This window comes from Aquila chrysaetos, chromosome 16 (assembly GCF_900496995.4).
Source record: "Aquila chrysaetos chrysaetos chromosome 16, bAquChr1.4, whole genome shotgun sequence".
Classification (NCBI taxonomy): Eukaryota; Metazoa; Chordata; class Aves; order Accipitriformes; family Accipitridae; genus Aquila; species Aquila chrysaetos.
Genome location: NC_044019.1, coordinates 29,799,518 through 29,818,570, shown reverse-complemented (window position 1 = coordinate 29,818,570; position 19,053 = coordinate 29,799,518). Strand labels below are relative to the sequence as shown.

The 19,053-nt window shown below is 41.7% G+C and overlaps 1 protein-coding gene across 2 annotated transcripts; it reads right to left on the bottom strand.

Moving 5' to 3' along the window:
- Positions 1-5,738: 5,738 nt before the first annotated feature.
- RAD51 (RAD51 recombinase) lies at positions 5,739-17,962 on the bottom strand. Of its 2 annotated transcripts, none has more exons than XM_041129391.1 (10): positions 17,841-17,962; positions 16,586-16,698; positions 15,967-16,104; positions 14,684-14,801; positions 13,999-14,090; positions 12,995-13,089; positions 8,278-8,391; positions 7,316-7,445; positions 6,748-6,869; positions 5,739-6,441 (listed from the first exon to the last, which is right to left on the bottom strand). In XM_041129391.1, the coding sequence occupies exons 2-10, from the start codon at positions 16,670-16,672 to the stop codon at positions 6,318-6,320; spliced, it is 1,020 nt and encodes a 339-aa protein (XP_040985325.1). In that variant the 5' UTR covers positions 16,673-16,698; positions 17,841-17,962; the 3' UTR covers positions 5,739-6,317. The 2 variants fall into 2 exon arrangements, with proteins under 2 accessions (XP_040985325.1, XP_029895729.1); XM_030039869.2 differs by lacking the exon at positions 17,841-17,962 and adding an exon at positions 17,142-17,266.
- Between the last annotated feature and the right edge of the window lie 1,091 nt (positions 17,963-19,053).

Genomic DNA, 19,053 nt, shown 5'->3' with positions numbered 1-19,053 from the left:
CTCTGCAGGTGCTCATGCCCAACGGGAGAAGGCAGAAACCTTTCAAATCTTACAGGCTGGTGGATATAACAGGAGCTATATAAATGGCGATGGCTGGATTTATAGGCAGGAGGGTTAAGCCTCCATATCACTTGACTCTTGCCCTTGTCTCTAGCAGGAATTCGAGTCGGTTTGGGCTGTGGTGAAACAAGGGCTCTGTCTGGGAAGAAAAACAGGTCTTAGGAAGAGCTGGAAGCTTAGTCCCAGCCCCGAGAGGGCTGTGGTGACGGAGCAACTGTGCGAAGGCTGGAGATGGCTCATCCCTTGGGTCCAGACGTTTACGAACCAGCTGGGTTCAGACTCTGGAAATGGTGTTGAAATACTCCTGAAAGGGTCTGCACGTCTCCTGCAAGGCTGGGTGCAGAAGCCCTTCTCCTCCAGCAGCCGTAGGCTTCCGAGGGAATTAATTTGCTTCTCTATCACTTAATAAACCGGTCCTAAAAGTCCTGCTCAAAGAAGACGATGGCAGCGTACCCAGGGATGCCACGCATGGTCTGACAGCCTTTCTTTTCCCGTAATTAAAAGCTCTTCAAGGAGTGTTTGCGTGCTGGCAGGGAGGGAGAGTGTCCTGCCAGCGAGAAGAAGGGGGACGAAATGAGAAAGTCCCCTCTGGCGTGTGTAATGGGGAAATAATCACCGCTCGCCGTCAACTGGCTGTTGTTTCTGGGCGAGCACGAGGCCGGGCAGCGCAGGCTGCTTGGCCAGGGACCAGCTCCCCCCCGCCGCTGTCTCGCCCCTGGGAGGGAGAAGAGATTAATCCACCGTCGCCGCAGATTAATGCTGACAGGAGGGCTGGCCCGCGACAAGATAGATGACAGGGTTACACGGCAATGCGTGAGAAGCCAGCCCCTCTCCATCCAGCGTGGTTTTCCTTGCGTGACTGCTTTCCTCCTCTCTTCCAGCCAGCTCCCACCTTGGGAAAGGCGCCTTTAACCCGTTCCTGCCCACCGATGGATGGGGAGCGCACACGGGGCCGGAGGAGACATGGGGCAGGAGGGGAAACCTGGGACCAGGGTCAGAAGTAGAATAAAAATGCCCCAAACCCACTTTGTTCTGGGGGCAGCTTCGTTTGCTCATTAGCCTTGCCAGACACACAGCCTCCCTGGTCCTCGAGGGTCCTTCAACATCTACAGCATCCATAATCCGTTTGCTGTCTCCAATAAATTCACACGCGTGCATTTCTGGCAGCAGTTGAGCACCCAGGTTTTTGTTGCAGCTGTAGATACAGCTCCTTGCTTTGCTCAGTGCACCCACTTGGAAGTCCTGGCACTCCCAGGCTACACCCGGAATGTCTTCTGAACCCTCTCAGGTGCCACCCAGGTGCTGTGGTCGCTATGCTTTTCCCTCTATTTCATACACTTAATCATCTAAAACTGTTACTTAAGCAAGTCATAGAGCAAAGCATACATAAAGTTGACTTTTATTGTGCTTTCTGTCCCAAGACTGGTTTAATCAAATATTAAGAATATTAATTTCACTTTTCTGTCTGAGGCGTAGTGCAGAAGATGACCCCACAGCTACAGGATGGATTTGATGGTCGTTAGCTAGAGAAGTGCTGGAGCTCATTAACCCTGACCAGCCAGGCTCAAAGATTCACTTTCGTTTCCAAGTTTCTACTCCAGCAAAGCCTTTCCCTCGGGGGTGGTGGTGGTGGTGGAGATTTGCACACAACTGAACTTTTCTCTTTTTCCAGCAGATTTAGATGTTTTTAAAATATGTGATGGACCACCAGTGATTAAAGGATCATATTTTATACAAAATATGGACAAAGAAACAAGTACAGTCAAGTTATCTTACAAACAAGCTCCAGCTAAAGAAAATTAAAAACCCTCAGGATAAATTTAAGAAGCAGTAGAATACAACTAGTTTAATAAAAATGAACAATTTTAAGTGAAATTTGAAGTCCTGCAGTTTATTTTCTGAAAAGGTGTGAGGATACACCACCTCCGATTTCTTCCCTTCTCTTACACCTCCCCAAAATCCATTCCACACTCAAACACCTTCCAGTGTACCAAAACAGCAACTTGCTGTCATTTGCTGCACAGGAAGAATAAAAACATTACCTTTGTTTTCAGGCTGGTGATGAAATCTTTGGCTTTGCTATTAGTTTCTGGTAAGATGTTATAAAGATTTTGGATGTAACGTTAAGCTGCAGTGTTCCCTCCATTTTACTTTTCTTCTTCATTCATTTGAAGCCTCAAGGTTACAGTTGTTAAAACCTCCTTTGTGTATTGCATTTAATAACTGGACAAACAAATATTGAGTGCTCCAATGTGTGTTTAAAGCCCCAGATTGTAGCTGGGTTATACAGGTATTTTCTGCCTTTCCTGGAAAAGGACAGTGTCCACTTGAGTGAGACAGAGGAAAGAAAGATGTAACTCTATGGAACATAGAAACTAATTTATATTTTATTTTTATTTATATTTTATTTGAAAATAAACACTGAAACTACCCGACAGGGAAACAGTTCTTTTCACCATCAACAGTGAGGTCTGTGCCAGGAAGGATGGAGGATTAAAGCTACATTTCAATAGCATAAACACACATTGATCAATCTTACAAGAAAAACCACCACAGCCAAGACTAATACACACTATCAGCCAAGGTCAGCAGCATAACAATAAACTCAAGTACAAGTTTGTGTAGTTTAATTAACTCAAGTTATGCAGTGAAAATAACTAAGTGTGACCTTAGACTTTGGACACTCTACCTTTGGTTATTTTCTCCTCCCTGGCTAGAGTAACACAGGTTGTACGAGGTCACCCCGTAAGGCTGATGCTGCAACCTCAGGTCTTGGTGGGGAAACTGAGGCACCAGGAATACTGAACTGAGATAACATAAACCAGATGCAGAGATCCGATTGTTTTGGGTCTGGGTTGGGACCTTTAACAAAGATTCCTCCCCACAATTAAAAACACATCCCAGTGAAGCACTGTTGTCACACAGTGGGTTTGTGTATTTGCAAAGCTAATAAAAAGGGTGAACTGGAGCCACTGAGCAGCACTTTACACTTGCACCACCACAGCTGCATCTGGAAAAATTTAGCATTTGCTTCTAAAGCTGGGTAGTTGGGAAAACTTCACTGACCGCACACCATGACATACAGCCAAGGCAGCTATCTGTCTGCAAAGCGAGATGCGTGGAGTTACGAGATGTAGCTGTTCTCTTCTAAAGAAAACAGGAATATTTCTCAACATCACTCTACGCTCGTGTCCTTCCAACTGTGAGCCTCGCTTTGCTCCTTGCAGTCTCTGTGCTTTGCATTTGTATTACGAGGGGTTTTTAATTTGTGTACAAAATGCAAGTTGCGTGTGGCTAATAGCATCGCCAACTCTTCTGGCAATTCAAACCAGATGCAGCCGCGGATGGGCAGAGCCTGCGTGACTGGTAACGAACCGGTGCTGAGGGAGAGGCGGCCGATCCCAGGAGCAAAGCAGACAGCTGTTCGGAGACTAACGCAACTCTCAAGGGAAACGTGGAAACAAAACACTGCAGACTATCTATGTCGGTTTAATTCATCAAACCGCTCTCCATCGTGCTCCAGTAAGGCACAAGTAGTTCAGAGTAATGCACGTACTTCTGTATGCATTTCAATTCGGCTGTAGCTTCCTTTTCACCTCTAGACATGGGTTCAAACATAGCAAAAGTTGGCTGGATGAATGTGAGCCAGACAATTGCGCAAACACACAAAAACACACTTTAGAATTTAAAAGTGAATATGATTTCTCATCATATTCCACTGCCTTGAGAGGAACTTTTGGGGCAACACTGAGAGAACTATTTCAAGGAGACAGCAGGAAAAATGTTTACTAAAGGAATATTAATTATGCCTCCTTGAGGTTGAAGCAACATTGACAATAAGCTTATTTAATTAGTGTTTCATAGCATTGTGTTGTAAGCAACTTAAACCCTCTATGGAAATAGTTGCCTGTGCAGCTGCTACAGGGATGTCATAAATGGCTTGAGAAAGATCTTTTGAAAAAGGTTCTTGTGTTTAAAAGCACCAAACCAAAACCCCCTCCAAGTTCAGTCTAAGCCATATAACAGCTTAGAGGAACAAATATTTCCTAGATTCTTCACCTTTGCTCTCCCAAAGTCACAAACCTTTCAGCTAGCAAAGAGAAGTACTGCAGGCTATTAGAAAAATAGGTTTCCATGCTGAGCATTATATGGAGAGAGGACTTCAGATATAATTTTAGTTGTTCAAAGACCTAAGCAGACTTTGAAAAGGAGAAAAAAAAAAGGGGGGGTTCTATTAAATTGAATTACACAGCACTAACATACAAAGAGATGCAAACAGCAGAGGACTACGATATAGGTGTGGCAAAACTCCTTCTCCACAAAGGACACTGAAGAGAAGCAACAGAGCAGAAAAGAAACATGACTTTGACTTTTACTGTAGCCAAAAGCAATAAAACAAACCATTCCATCGTCCCATAACGTGTCATTTATACCTAAATGATACTACACAATACGTACATGTTTACAAAGTGGGGCTTAAAAACCAAAAACCACTTGGTTACCTGTAAGCAACTTTCTGCAGGGGCAGCATGAGACATTTCATTTCAGAGACAACCTTCTGCCAACCCTCAGGTCTGGACTCTCAAAACCAGAAAGGCTAGAACTTCTCAGACATCTGGACTTTTCTGACAGGTCATAACATTGCCTTTTACTCTAGTCTCACTCCTGAAGACAGCTGAAAGTCTTTGCCAGATTTCCCCACCCTCCCTCCCAGAAGTATCAGCCTATTACAGACCCCAGCCACATCAGGTTTCAGCCAACATCATTAACATCTAGAATACTTTAGGCAATAACAGGATCATGTCAGACAACAGCAATCATAGACAGTATGTTGTACCATCTTCACCTACACGTAGGGCAAGTCTGAGTAACAAGTAAGATGCTGAACCTGTGCCACTACAAAGACTGAACATCTCAGTTCCCTACCAATGAGTTCAACCCCAATTTAATCCCCTAGTTAACATTTTTATGAGTTTTGATTCTTGAAACTCAGCTGCAGACAATGGTGACAGCAATGGCCTTTTGTGCACATCTTCCGAATAGAAACAGCAGACACTCCGTGGCTACGCAGAATTTAAGAACAAAGGCATTCAGCTATGAGACAGCAGACAACTTTCCATCTCATGAGATTTAGTAGTCAATACAGCACAAGTATCTATGTACCTGAATAAATGTAGCCTATGCCTGCTAGCCTGTAAGAGACAGTTGGATCCCACTGTATGTATTCTTCATTATTTGTCCCAGAAAAATTGTGCCAGAGAAAAAGAACAAGGAAAATACTTTTTGCTGCCAACCACCAAATGATATTATTCTCTTTAATCAAGTTTAGAGTAGTTCACAATAGCATAACTTATATAAAAATATTGCATAATATAAAAGAACCTTTTTAACTCAAAAATTCTTAAAAGACATCTACAGGGCACTTAGAGCACAGTTGCACTGCACATCTCAAATCAAGGAGTTGATGCATTTTGTTACCACTAGGAGGAAAAAAAAACAAACCATCCAGACTGAGATTCATTGAAGATTTATGCATCTTCTTACTACCTGCAGATAAAAAATGCCTCAGTCTGAATTAACACCTGGCTGAAGCCCAGAAACCTGTAACGTCATCAATATTTTCATGGTCCTTTTTATTAAAAGCAGATTTCCACAGAGAATTAATGAAATGCAAAAAATGTAATTGAAATGTAAATTAACAGTTCCCAAAACCTAGCATGTTGCACCATCCAAAACAAAATTAACATAAAGAATATGAATGGTGATCATCATCAATCCCAGCAATAGCCTCAAATTCTTGTTGTGGAATACCATTCTGCTTTATTTTATAATTAAAGCAATCCATTAAGTATTTAAGTCACCACTGTTCTTATTTGACAAACTCACCAGTGAACCCAAGTTATGAACTACAGCCACATACTCTTAGATTTTACTGTGCTATGTCCACTGGTAGAATCCAGCTGGAGCAACAGACGTGAGGAAAATACAAAGGCTATGGTCCTCTGAAAATGTTCTCAAGAAACCACGTTAATCTAACATGTGACTAAAGCCCAGAATGGGAGATCTCTTCCAAGCAACACCTCTAGATGTGTCTCAAAGTGTATTCACCTGATGGACTTCTATGCTGAAATACAACAGATTGCTCTGCCAGCATTTGAACAGCAGCTGTGTTGGGAAAGCATCTGTAAGGTGCCACAAAGAAAGGAGCGTTTTATGGACACATAGTCTTGGATTACATGGGAAATGAAATGGAGTCTTCAGTCTTTAGCATCTCCCACTCCATCAGCATTAATAGCAAACATTGCTTCAGCCTCAGGAAGGCAAGGCGAGTCATAAATTTTACATATTCTGGTTTCACCTCGGCCTTTTCGCAGATACAGTCTAATAGGGAGAAGGAAAAAAAACCAGGTAAGGGCATGTAGCCTACTTTTAGTAAATCATTATCATAATCACTAAAACATTATGTTAGTACATGAGTACAGAACACTGTAGAGCTATAAGAACTTCTGAAAATGTTGTGTTGATTTTACTGCAGATTAATGAGTGCTCAGAATGGCACTCATTTGTGAGAAGCAGGCTGGACTTGCCATTGACAGACTATGTAGAAACCCAAAATTTAAAGGTACTTAGCTAGTTTCACAAAATCTTCCAAAACAAGTCTAATGGTATGATAATCTATTCTCTTACCTTGTGGTGGAAGCATGTGCTATGATATTTCCTCCTATAGGTTTTTTGGGATCTGCAGCAAACATGGCTGCTCCATCTACTTGTGCTACCACTTGGTTAGTGATCACAACTGCCACACCAAACTGTAAGGAGAAAAGCAATAAATCAAAATAAATTTATTTTCCACAATATGAACAAAGGAAAAGAAAAGCAGAAGAGAGAGAAAAAGAGAGAGAAAAGAGAGAGAGAAAAAGAAGAGAGAGAGAAAAAGAAAAGCAGAAGAGAGAGAAAAAAGAAAAGCAGAAGAGAGAGAAAAAAGAAAAGCAGAAGAGAGAGAAAAAAGAAAAGCAGAAGAGAGAGAAAAAAGAAAAGCAGAAGAGAGAGAAAAAAGAAAAGCAAAGAAGAGAGACATGCATGCACTTCTGCTGCCCTCTCTGCTGTCCATAGCCACTTTATCATGCATCTCAAAACAAAATGGAAGCAGACACTGAGCAGGCAGAAAACCATTTGTACAACACTGCTAAGCTTTACAAGAGAAAGAAAACTGATCACCAGTCCTTTAGAGACTAAAGCAAAGTTCATAGTTTACCTCATCTGCAAGTCGAAGAAGCATACGCAGAAATCTGGCCAGATGCATCTGTCTAGCTGACAGCTCACCTCTTCCTGAGTAATCTGTCCGATAAAGGGCTGTGGCACTGTCCACTATCAGCAGCGCGTATCTGGAGAAGTACAAGGTTCTCATCAACATTTCCAGGCATGAATAATGCCTCCATGGGCACATGACAGCACCCAGCAAATTCTAAGGCTGCGTACAGATGTGGATGTAAGCTCCTCTCAACCTGTCAGTTAGCAGAATTATTATTTTTAACAACACTGACTTGACCTGTAATGTTCAGATTACTAACTGTATGATAAAACCCAGTAAACCCAAAGAAAGTGGCTGCATGATTAAAAACTTAGATTTACTGTACTCTTATAAACTAGCCCAGAATTTAACCTTTCGACACCACAGATATTCTGTGGACAGGTTCCTATACACATCATACCACCACCTCCTTCCCTCTAAAGGGGCCCATAAATCTTAAGTTTCAAGCTAAAGCTGACTGCGCAGGTTCAGTGCTTGGCACGCTCTACATCAACACTCTGTTTCTGAAAACAATTATAAACTGATCTTTAAAATTGTTCCTCAGGCTGGCACGTGTTCTTCGTAAAGTAACATCAGTTGTCACAGTTCAAGTCAGTCACTGTCACCCAACATTTCAACAGCAAGAGGTATTAACTGACAAGTGATTGCTTATACACCAAGCTTATTATCTGGATATGCCAAAGCATAATCCAATGTGAGAGTAACAAAACCTGATCTAATGGAGCTAAGCACTGAAGAAAGCAAGTATACTGCAAAAAAGTTAACTTTTGAAGTAAACAATTACTTTGACGTTTCACAATTATGTAATCTATACTTCTCTTGCAGTTGTTCATCATCTACAGGTAGCTTTATAATATGATTATGTGCCAGCACAAAAATCATTCCATCTAAATCAGTCTTATTACCGTGATTCAGCCATCATAGCAGATGCCTGATACAGGAGCTGGGTCTGATGATCTGTGTTAAAACCTCGAGCGTATGCCACATTATCTAGGACATCACTGCCAGACAAGCCATATCTGGAGAAATCCATGAAAAAGAAAAATAAAAACCTTTAAGTGACAACTTCATCAATAGGAGTTATCTAGCAGGTTTACCTAAAGACGAGAATAAAAATTCACATTCCTCGGAGAGTCTTAGAGATAAAAACAGACAGAAAAAAATGCAACACAACTTGGGGATGAAAAGAGAACAGAATGATTGGAAACCATTTTTAAAGACTATTTTCCTGTCTAGGAACAATAGTAAAGTAGAACACCAGACATTTTCCTCAAAATAAAACGACAGGCAAGGAAAGCTACCATTCTGGAATAGAATATTCTGAAAGCAGTATATTGGTAATGAAAAGCAGTGACAAACAGCCTCCCACCTGCAATACCTCTGTCAGTGGTTTACTACAATATTATTATTATTATTAATAATAATAATTTAAAATCAATATCTTGCATTTAAATTATTTTTATGGCACTTTGAGAAATCCCTTAGAATTTGGCAAACCAGTGGGTTATCCTCCTTGGATCTGAAATGTAGTAATATTTTTTCCAACGAGAGAACACATACATAATTTGTTCTCATTTTTCATTTCACACTACAGCATATTTCACAGAATTACAGACTCTTTCAAGTTGAAAGGATTCTCTGTGGATCATTCCCCTCCCTGCTCAAAGCAGGATCAGCTGCAGCAGGTTGCTCAGGACTGTCCAGTCAGGTTTTGAACATCTTCAAGGATGGAGTCTCCACCACCTCTCTGGGCAACCTGTTCTAATGTTTGGCCACACTGAACACTAGAACCCTTCCTTCCTACGTTTTGCATACCTCACCACATTCAACTCCAGTCAGACTTGGCCTTCCCAACCCCATTTCTGCATGCTTGGACAGCGCCTCTATATTCCTCCCAGGTCCCCTGTCCCTGCTTCCACCTCTTGTATGCTTCCTTTCTACATTTAACAGGAGCTCCTTGTTCATCCATATCGGCCCCCGACTGCCTTTGCTTGATTGCCTGTTCAACAGGATGGACTGTTCTTGAACTTGGAGGAGTTGATCCTTGACAATCAGCCAGCCCTCCTACATCCCTCTTCATTCAAAGGGCGTGTCCCATGGGATTCTTCCAAGCAGATCCCTGAAGAGGTAAAAGTCCACTCTCCTGAAGTCTACTATTGCGATCCCACTTAGTGCCTTGCACCTGTCTCAGGATCCTGAACTCCGCCACCTCATGGTCACTGCTTCTCTGCCATCACAATGAGTTTTCAGGCCTGAAACTGGACACGGATGTCTAACTCCTCCCACTTGTTCCCCATTCTGCATGCATGAGTGTACAGGCACTTTGGAGAGGCATACTTAAAATGTCTACGTAAAGCAAATTAAATGGAGTGCGTACATCAGTGGTACACTGAATCAATGGACATAAGTGCACGTTCAGTTCATAAGATGTCCTGAGAGAAGAGTGCAAAACTTTTCTGTTGTCACAGAACTATTTTTTAGATTCTGCCTGAAGACCCAGGTCAAAGAGGGCTCTCTGGCGAAGGACCACAACTTCTAACAATACAGTTTTACACTCTAATGACACTAGTATGGCTGAATTTGACTTTCATCAGTGAACAGTATGAAAGATCCAAGTCACACCAAAATACATCAAATTAAGAACGTGAATTAAGGTAAGTATCTTTATGACTTCAGTATTCTGCTTTTCACAGCTGGACACCTAACATCTCCCTCCCTAATTCAACTTCTAGGCTAAGCATAGCTTTGAACAGTACACTTTTAGAATCACAGTTACCAATTAAATTTGTTACCTGCACATGATAGCTATTAACAAATCCAATAATCCAACCTTACTAGACTACTGGCACCTTATGTTTGAAGGTGAATAAGAGCCAGTCCTGACTAGCATTCTGAAGCAAGACCACACTGAAATATTATATATTCAAGATTAAAGTCAAGGGTGCTAGTCAAATATTTGGCAAATCAGTAGACTACAGAAAGAAATTAGTTGAAAGATGGTTAGCCTCCATCCTAGCTGAGCTGAAGAAAAAGACTGAGGGCTGATGGGATGGAACTGACTGGAAGAAGTACTCTGTGTATACAGCCAGGAACAGATACCCTCTTATGGATGTACCTATGACTGCTGCAAACATCATTTCACTTTCTCATCAGTGCCCAAAAGGGCAATGTTGCCAAATACCCACTGGTGACAGGAAATATAGGAGTCATCCTCTACTTGCTGCAGGAAAAGCCAGCAGTGTTAGATCAAATTGTCTTCAATGACAGTTAACAGCATTTAGTTGGTACTGTCCCCAGATAATTAGGAAGCATGGATTCCCTTCCAGTAGCAAAAAAGTGAGGGAAATTACTTCCTGCAGAGAAACAATTACACAATAGCTGTGGGGAGAGAGTAGCAGCAGAAAGAGGGGAGAGGAATAGTAATACCAGATGTTTCCAAAGTGAACATCTGTCAAATTAACCTCTAAGACCTGTGCAAAATGTCTTCCAAAGATTTTTTTTTTTTGGCTTTTAGTAACAAACCATCCAAATCCAGCACTGATCCAAATCTTCAGCTTACTATTTTTTAATAACTTGACCTTACTTCATTCATTTAGGATGGTATGTCAATTAGATCATCTCCCTCTATAAAGAAAATGAAGCATCTCTTGTGGGCTAGCACGTCATATTGGTTTGGTATTAAATCTTACTTGATTTTTCTACCTACTGTCATGGAAAGGCCCATAAATACTGGCATTACCTCATAAATCTGTGCTGCTACTAAAAAGCAGCAGTCCTACCCTTTCATTCTCTCTGCTTCCAGCTGCTCATTCTTGCCCCCTCCTTTGCTCCAGCACCAGCAATTTATGCTGCCCTGCTTTGAACCACATTAGCAACTGCTCTGCTTCAGCCTACAGCCTAACAGCCACTCGTGCCAACACTGTGGGGCAAAAGGAATGGCAGGACCGCCTTCAGTGGCACGGAATCAAGCCTCATTAAACCAAATTAAAACTTAAGTTTCTGCCCCATAGAGACTATTAGCTATGCAGCATGATATTACAAAGCAGACATACTTTGAAATCAGCCTATGGCATAAGGAAGGCAGCTTTGCCTAAGAGGTCACATGGAGTCTTGGCAAAAAAAAATAAATCATTTTGTGGAAAAAAAAAAAAAAAAAAAAAAATTACACTGAGGAATGATGAAGAGTGAAAACAAAGACACTTTAGAGACAACATCTATAATGACAGGCCAGGCCTTGAAGTATACTCGAAGGCTGCTTGAAGGAAACACAGTCACTTGGCAATTAAGGCTTGATTCTCTAATTGCAAGGTTAAAAAAAAAAAAAAAAAAAAAGGAAGACAGTTGCTTTTTAAGCTAGGATATTTGTACAAAAGTTTTTAAAATACTATTTAAAAAACCCCACATACACAACCTGAAAAACTATGAACCTAAATCAGACTAGCAAAAGTGTAGTAGAAAACAGGTCAATTGATTTTATCTTTGCAGAACATCTGAGCCTCTGTAGTCAAATCAGCCCAGCCTTGCTGCATGATTTTGGCTTGCAGCTTAGAAACACCTTACTACTTCCCAAAGAAAGTGCACAGCTTACTGACACGAACATTCTAATCAGTATCTAGGTGGAAATATTTTTTAAAACTACCTTCTAACTGAAATTGTTAATCTGAAGCTTAGGCCCAAATTCCAATCTGAATTATTGCATTCTGCATCCTTAAAATTCCTCTCCTACTTCAGTCAGTTATGACATGCTTCACAGCCCTTCGCAAAGCATTGGGCTACTTTTCTGTTCAAGCTGACGCAATTTCAGCAATTGCTAAGCACTGCAAGACAAATAAATACTTCAACCCGAGTTCACTGAAAATGCATAAATATGTCTTGATATTTAATTGAAACAACAATCACAGAGAATTAAACCCCATAGAAGCAGTTTTAATTTTGAGAAAGTCTAAAGAAATCGCAAGACCAGAAGTAGCTCCTTTTTCTAATGTACAAAACCAGTACTTCAGGCTTTTAAGTCTAACCAGAATCTCTGTGTAGACAGCAGTATTTTTATTTGGGTATTTAACTTTTACTTTCCAGTTGGTATAAAAGACACATCAGAACATTCTGAGATAGAGGCAGGAGATGAGAAAACAGCTTTTCAACCAGACAGTGGTTGCTCTCATATTTCCTAACAAAAATTTGCCAGCTGGTGTTCCAATAACCTTTTTGCAAAAGAATCTTTGTTTCAAGGTAATGCTATTGGCAGAATTTAAGAAAAATCTTTGAATGTATTTCACTAACAGTAAAACTGAATTTGAAAGAGACACTAGTAGGAAGTGAAGACATCATATTCCAGAGGACAATGATGTTAGCTGCTGTCATATCGAAGTAAAACTAGAAACTTTGTTTATAAAATACAGCTAATGAAGTGGTCTGACATGCACGTAGGTAGGCAGACAACTAGAATACAGAAAGGTTTTCATTTGGTTGGTTTTTTTAGGGACAGGTCTTATTGCAACAGCCCCGTGAATTTAAGGAGACAGGCTGATTTACACAGTGATCCTTATTAACTAAGTTGTCCCATGAGTAAATGTATTCCTTTCTTCAACTAATGCTAGTTTACTTCTAGCCCTAAGTACAGACCTTTCAGCCACAGCAAGAAGACGTTCTGGACGGAAGGTCCCTTCTGTGTCAATATACATAGCTTTTCCTTCACCACCACCTCGGTCAATGGGAAGCTAAAGGAAAAGCAAATGAACGAACATGAAATAAAGTATCAACAAATAATCCAGTTACTGCCTTACGCCCTCAACTGATATCATACAATAAATAACATACCAAGCTATTGTGATTAAAGGCACATTTGTCTGGGAAAAGTGAGAAGAAAGATTCCTGGTTTCGATCTCTGATACCTACATAAAAGGACAGGTGCTGTGCTTTGAGCTGGTAACTTTAGGAGCATAATGGTGTTAACTAAGTGATCAAATTAAGCCCAAAGCCTCTAATATTTTATGAAATAGCAACCTCTATAAAGTAATAAACACTATTATTTGTTTAAACTAAGATTAGGAAAAAAGTTACTCCAAACTGATCCACTGTTGGATCACAAGAGCCAGCTGAAGGCTTTTACAAAAGTAAAGTGAAGAAAGCTTAGGATTCGTTAGCAAAAAAAAAAAAAAAAAAAAAAAGGCAGCTAGTCAAAGAAACTCATTGAACCCAGCACAGTTTCTTCTCTTTCAACACTCTTGGTGATAAGAAAGGTTCTCTGCAGTCTAGAGCACCTGAAGAGAGATCAAACGCTTCTCTGCATTTAAGACCTAAAATTACACTACAAGGCCAACGTGTTAAATTTTGTTGTCAGAATACTGAGGAGAGAGGAAAAAAAAAAAAGCTACAGAACATGTTAAACACAGGCAAAAAACATCACAAATTTAATTGCTGCTAAAGTAACCCTAGCAGGCAGATTAAGAATGAAACAAAAGATCCTAGAAAGCTGCGAGTACAACCAAGGGTGCTGCAAATACTCACGTTCTTTGCAGCTGTTCACATGTATCACATTTGTATTGGTTGAGAAAAGTGCACAAATTAGCAAATATCCAAAAGCCGTGTTGTCCGAATACTTGATTTTAATAAAGTGGACTACTCACTTGACAGGTTACTGCCAGGGTATGACACAATTGTGTTTTTCCAGTACGAAATTCCCCAAATAACTCTGTTATGGACCCTGTTTCTATTCCTCCTGAAGGGAAAATAAAAATAAAGATAATAATGATGATGATGATAACAATAAGAACAACAACAACAACAATAATAATAATTTAAAAAAGGTCACATACTTCAATCAAAGACCACATATGAAGTATTACATTTACAGAGACTCAGTTAAACACTTACTTTGGTTAAAAGTTTCAAAACTCTAATTGGAAAAACTGGTTTTCATGCTGAAGTTTGTTCATGTTGCAGATAAGAAGTTTACGTAAGTGTATTTCTAAAGATGCTGAAAAGCTGAAAGGACTTGTTTTGATTTTTTGATTACAAGTAGGAATGGAGAGAAGATATACCTGATTTTGTTTTCTTGAAATAGGTCATAGACTAGAATAAACTAGAAACATCCAAAATGAACAGCTTTGGGTATTGCATCATGACTAAAAAGTTTTAAACCTATTTCTGCAGCTTTTAAAAGAAAATCAATTGTGATAAAAGAGAGCAGTACCTGAGGAGATTTTTCCTTCAACCAGAACTTGTGTGTCTTATGTGGTTTTGTACAAGGATCATGTTCAGGGGGGAAGCAGGTAACTAAGGCTAACCAATAAAGAGAAATAAAATTATTACCTTGAAGAAGTTTGTCAAGTTCTTTGGACCCAGTGGTGATCTGGATGATCTCTGACCTTCGCTGGTGGAATTCTGTTGCTGTGGTGAAACCCATCGGAACCAGTTTAGCTGCTTCAGCCTAAAAAAAAAAAACCCAAACTAAGCAGTGCAAGAAGAGTTCATCCCATTCATTTACACCCTCTAGTAATTAATACTGTAATTTTCTATTTTGTGAAATGGAGAAGCACCTATATAATTTGATGCATACATTCTATTTTATGGACCATATATTAGTTGGTACCTCTGGAAAGAGCTGAACTTCTGCTCAAAGAAAAAGCTTCAACACCCATTTTGTGTATTTTATGGAAATCTTCCCCCCTCATCCCCCACCCTTTTAGTTCAGTTTTGTCCCCGTGAAACTTGAAATACTTAGGATAAGCATACACCCTATTAGGAATGCTGTCTTGCTAATAGTGAATAAATATGCAAAGTAAGAAAAGTATTGGAGTTAAACATTGTGCTAGGTCAGATTTCAATAAACGAGAACTAGTTTGGCAGAAACTCTACATTCTGAACTAGAAGATGCTGTGAGATTACAACTCAGGCTTCACTCTCAGTCCCCAGAACTAAATCCCAGGTCTCATGGTGAATATCTACCCAAGGTACAAAATTAGCATGCTTAAGAACAACATAACAGAAGAACCACTGTACTGGGTCAGTCCAGTCGTTATAATGCAGTATCCTCTGCCGTGACAACTGCCAACAGTGGATGCTTAGGGAAAGAGTTTAACAAGGCAGAGAACAAGGGACTGACCTTCTATCTAATATTTCCTCTGGGTTCAGTTAGCGAGCTTCTTGATCTGAACATTACCCCACAAACATTCCACTTAGCCCCTTTTTAAACCAATTTATGCTACAGATGTCCACTGTGTCTTGGGACAAGGACTTCCATAACTTAATTACAACCTGTATGAAAAACTACTTTCTTTGCTTTAGGCTTATCATAAGCCTTCTTATCATGAGAAATATGGAGCTAGAAATAATAGTCATCTCAGGCATATTCTCTATACTTTCCACAATTTTTATAGACCTTTCTAATAGTCCCTCCCTCTTTGTTTCTTGAAGCTGATCCTAGCAGTTTTTGTCTCTTCTCATCAAAAGTTACCTCATACCTCTAATCATCTTTACTGCCCTTCTCGGCATATCATTAATGGAGACCTTCCAAAACCACCAGAACACTTTAAGCCAGTAGAAATAAAACTTCTTGAATATCTTGGGTTAAAGCTTTTCCATAACATCCTTACCAAGATTTTGTCAGCTTTGGCTTCACTGATGCCTTTAATATTTAGTAGCTCCTTCTTTGGTGCATAAGCAACTGCCTCAACTGTGTGAAATCCAGCTTCTTCTAATTTCTTCACATCATTTGCATTTATACCACATTGCTGAAAGGGAGGGGAGGAAAAAGGACACACTAAGACGCAAATACCTTAATCTAATTTCCACTGAATACCTTCAACTGTCTTCAGCAGATTTGGATCAAACTCTGTTATTACAAGTCAGCATACTGAATGTTACCTCCCTATTCACTTACACACAATGAACCACAAAAAATTAAATCCTTTTACCAATGTAATGTTTGCATAAGCTATTAACTATATAGATGGCATAGAACAGGCAGAAGATATCATTCTCTGTTTGGTTTAATAGATGCTGAAGGTAACCAATGCATGTTAGGAAAGGGTATGCAGCAAGGCAACATAACGTAAAACATGATTTAACATGTTGGGTTTTTTGTTTTGTTTTGTTTTTTTGACAAAATGCAAGTAAGAATTCAGCCACACAATTTTCAGATACAAGTTGTGTTTAAGGAAAAAGACTAGCAGATTTCTTGAAAAATTACCTTAGACCTATCTCCTTACCTACCTCTAACCTAGATATGAGCTGTGGTCCAAAGCTCTCTTCCTCTGCTGATGTATCTGCATTTGCTTCGAACTGCACCTGCATAGCCATTGCACCAAGTATTCAGGACAGCCCCACTAGAAGAAAACCAAATACTGTGATGTAACATACCATTCAAGCAAGATACACGTGCAAGATGTTTCAAAATATATTAACAGATCATCCAAAGTAGTATGCGATGGTTTTCTCCCCTCCCATTTCTCTTAGCTTGTGGTAAGCGAGTGCCGTAAGAAATACCTTTTGTGTGCTTTCTTACATAGTATTAAATATTAAAAACAAAAAAACCCCAAACAACTCTTGTATTACCTGGTAGGGAATAATAAGAAGCTTAATAGAGAGCTCCACAGTATTTAGGAATATAATACAACAAAACTAGTTTGCTATTAGCAGTATGTCATCACTGCTGTTAGCAGTATCTTGGTCACGTTAGGAGATGTATTACATAAAGCTGGCACTTGACATTCTAGCTTGGCTGTGCCTAAGAGATGGCCCTCGTGACACCCACAAACGCTGCTCGTACCTTGCAGAACTCTGAAGGGGTCTTTAGAGTCCCCCACCGCTAGCACTGCAATGCATCTGCACCACCTTCCCGAGCGCTAAGCAGAGGAGCACAGTGGGAGGCACGAAGAGTCAAGGGGAACTGAAGGAAATAAGGAAATTTACCCACTCTTTGGAAGTAACCCTCCTCAGGTGACTTCGGCCCGGGGCTTGGCGGGAGCCAGATACCGAAATCACCAGCAGCACCTCCCGGAGACCAACCGCTCGTGTGGAGCCAAGGAGAGCCCCAGCACGCACACTAGCGACAATAACGCTATCGGAGCAAGCCTGCTTAGCCCAGTCTCCCCCGCCGGAGCCAAATACCCCGGGCAGGCAGCAGAAACCCGCAGCAAGCACACAGACTCCAAGCCGTCGCCCACTGCTCACCCCAGCCTTTATCGACTTCTCCACGCATCACGCTTTAGAATTCCCTTGGTTTTCCTCCACCGGCTACTCCCACCTTGCCTAATTTTATCATTTCTTCTACTTTTCCCTCACAAGTCTGCCCCAGGTGACGCCCCTCCCCGTCCCTCAGGCCGCCCGAGGCCTCTCCCCCAGCCGCTCGCCAGGCCCAACCGGTCACCGGGGCGCAGGCCGCTGTTTACCCGCCCGCTCCCCCCCGCCGGAGAGAACCGGAGAAGGAGAGGGGAGGCGGGAGCCGGCTGGGCCCCGGGTCGCTCACCCCGCAGCGGGCCCGGGCCCGGGCCCGGCCCAGCTCCCGGCCGTTACGCTGGCAGACAGCACCCGCCGCCGCCGCCGCCGCCGGTTCGGAAGAGCCCGCCACTGCGTCACGTGACGGCCCGCGCGCAAAGCCCCGCCCCTCCCCGCCGGAGCCTTAAAGGGGCCGCTCCCCTTCTGCCCGCACGGGAGCGCGCGTGTGCGGTGCAGCGAAGACCTGCGTGAAACGAGACCGCGGTGAGGGGCATCGGGGCGGGGACGAAGATCGGCTCGTAAGGATCAAGCATACAGCCCCGGCTTCGGCAGGGCGGTCTTTCTTTTTTCTTTTAAAGATAAGCATGAACCTGTGACTCTGCTCACTAAACTGAATCCATTCTAAAGGCCGGAGTACATTTCCGAGCGATGAGCCCCTCTCTCCCGCTGTGCTGTAGCTTGTGCCAGTACCCGAGAGGGAAAAGGCTGGAGATTAAGACACGTCTGGAGCAGAGGTTGGAGTCCCAGCGTGGAAGCCCCTTCCCTCGGGGTATTTGTCCAAATTAAGTCTCAATCTAATGAATTTGAGGAAAGCCGTTTGCCTCGAAGCCTTGCTGGGCAAGGATGGAAGCCGCCTCAGCGCATACAAGTAGTTTTCCATTAGCTTTTAAAGATGAAGGATAATGAATTGTGGGGGGACAGCTGGGGAAGAACGCTGCTTGAGCTACAGGAAGACCAGCAAGGCACCGAGGCTGCTGGAAGAAGGATGTTTTGCCCTCTTGCACTGTTTTCATGGGTAAGAAGCCATGTCTGCATTATTTCCCCTCCATTTCCATAAAAATAAATCCCATTTGAGCGGTGAAAGCTCTTCCCCTATACAAAAGCAGCTGTTAAAATAGCAGAAGCATTTTATATGTAGCAATTTCACTGATGAGTTAGCTGAGGAGTGGAAGCCGGGAGTGAGGGGAGCTAGGGACACCTCTCTGCATGTAGGAAAAGCTTCTTCCAGCCTTTCCACCCTGGTCACCCTTGGAAGTAAAATACTGGGTGAGATAGACTTCTGCGTGACAAGCAAGGGTAATGCTAAATAGGAAAATCTGCACTGCACCAGTGCTTTTCATTTCTTCAGATTGACAAGGAATTCCTCCTGCCCCCAGCTTTGTTTATTAGTACCAAATAAGTACCAGTTTATTAGGACAAAACATAGCAGTATCATGTTATCATGGACCCTGACAAGAAACTAT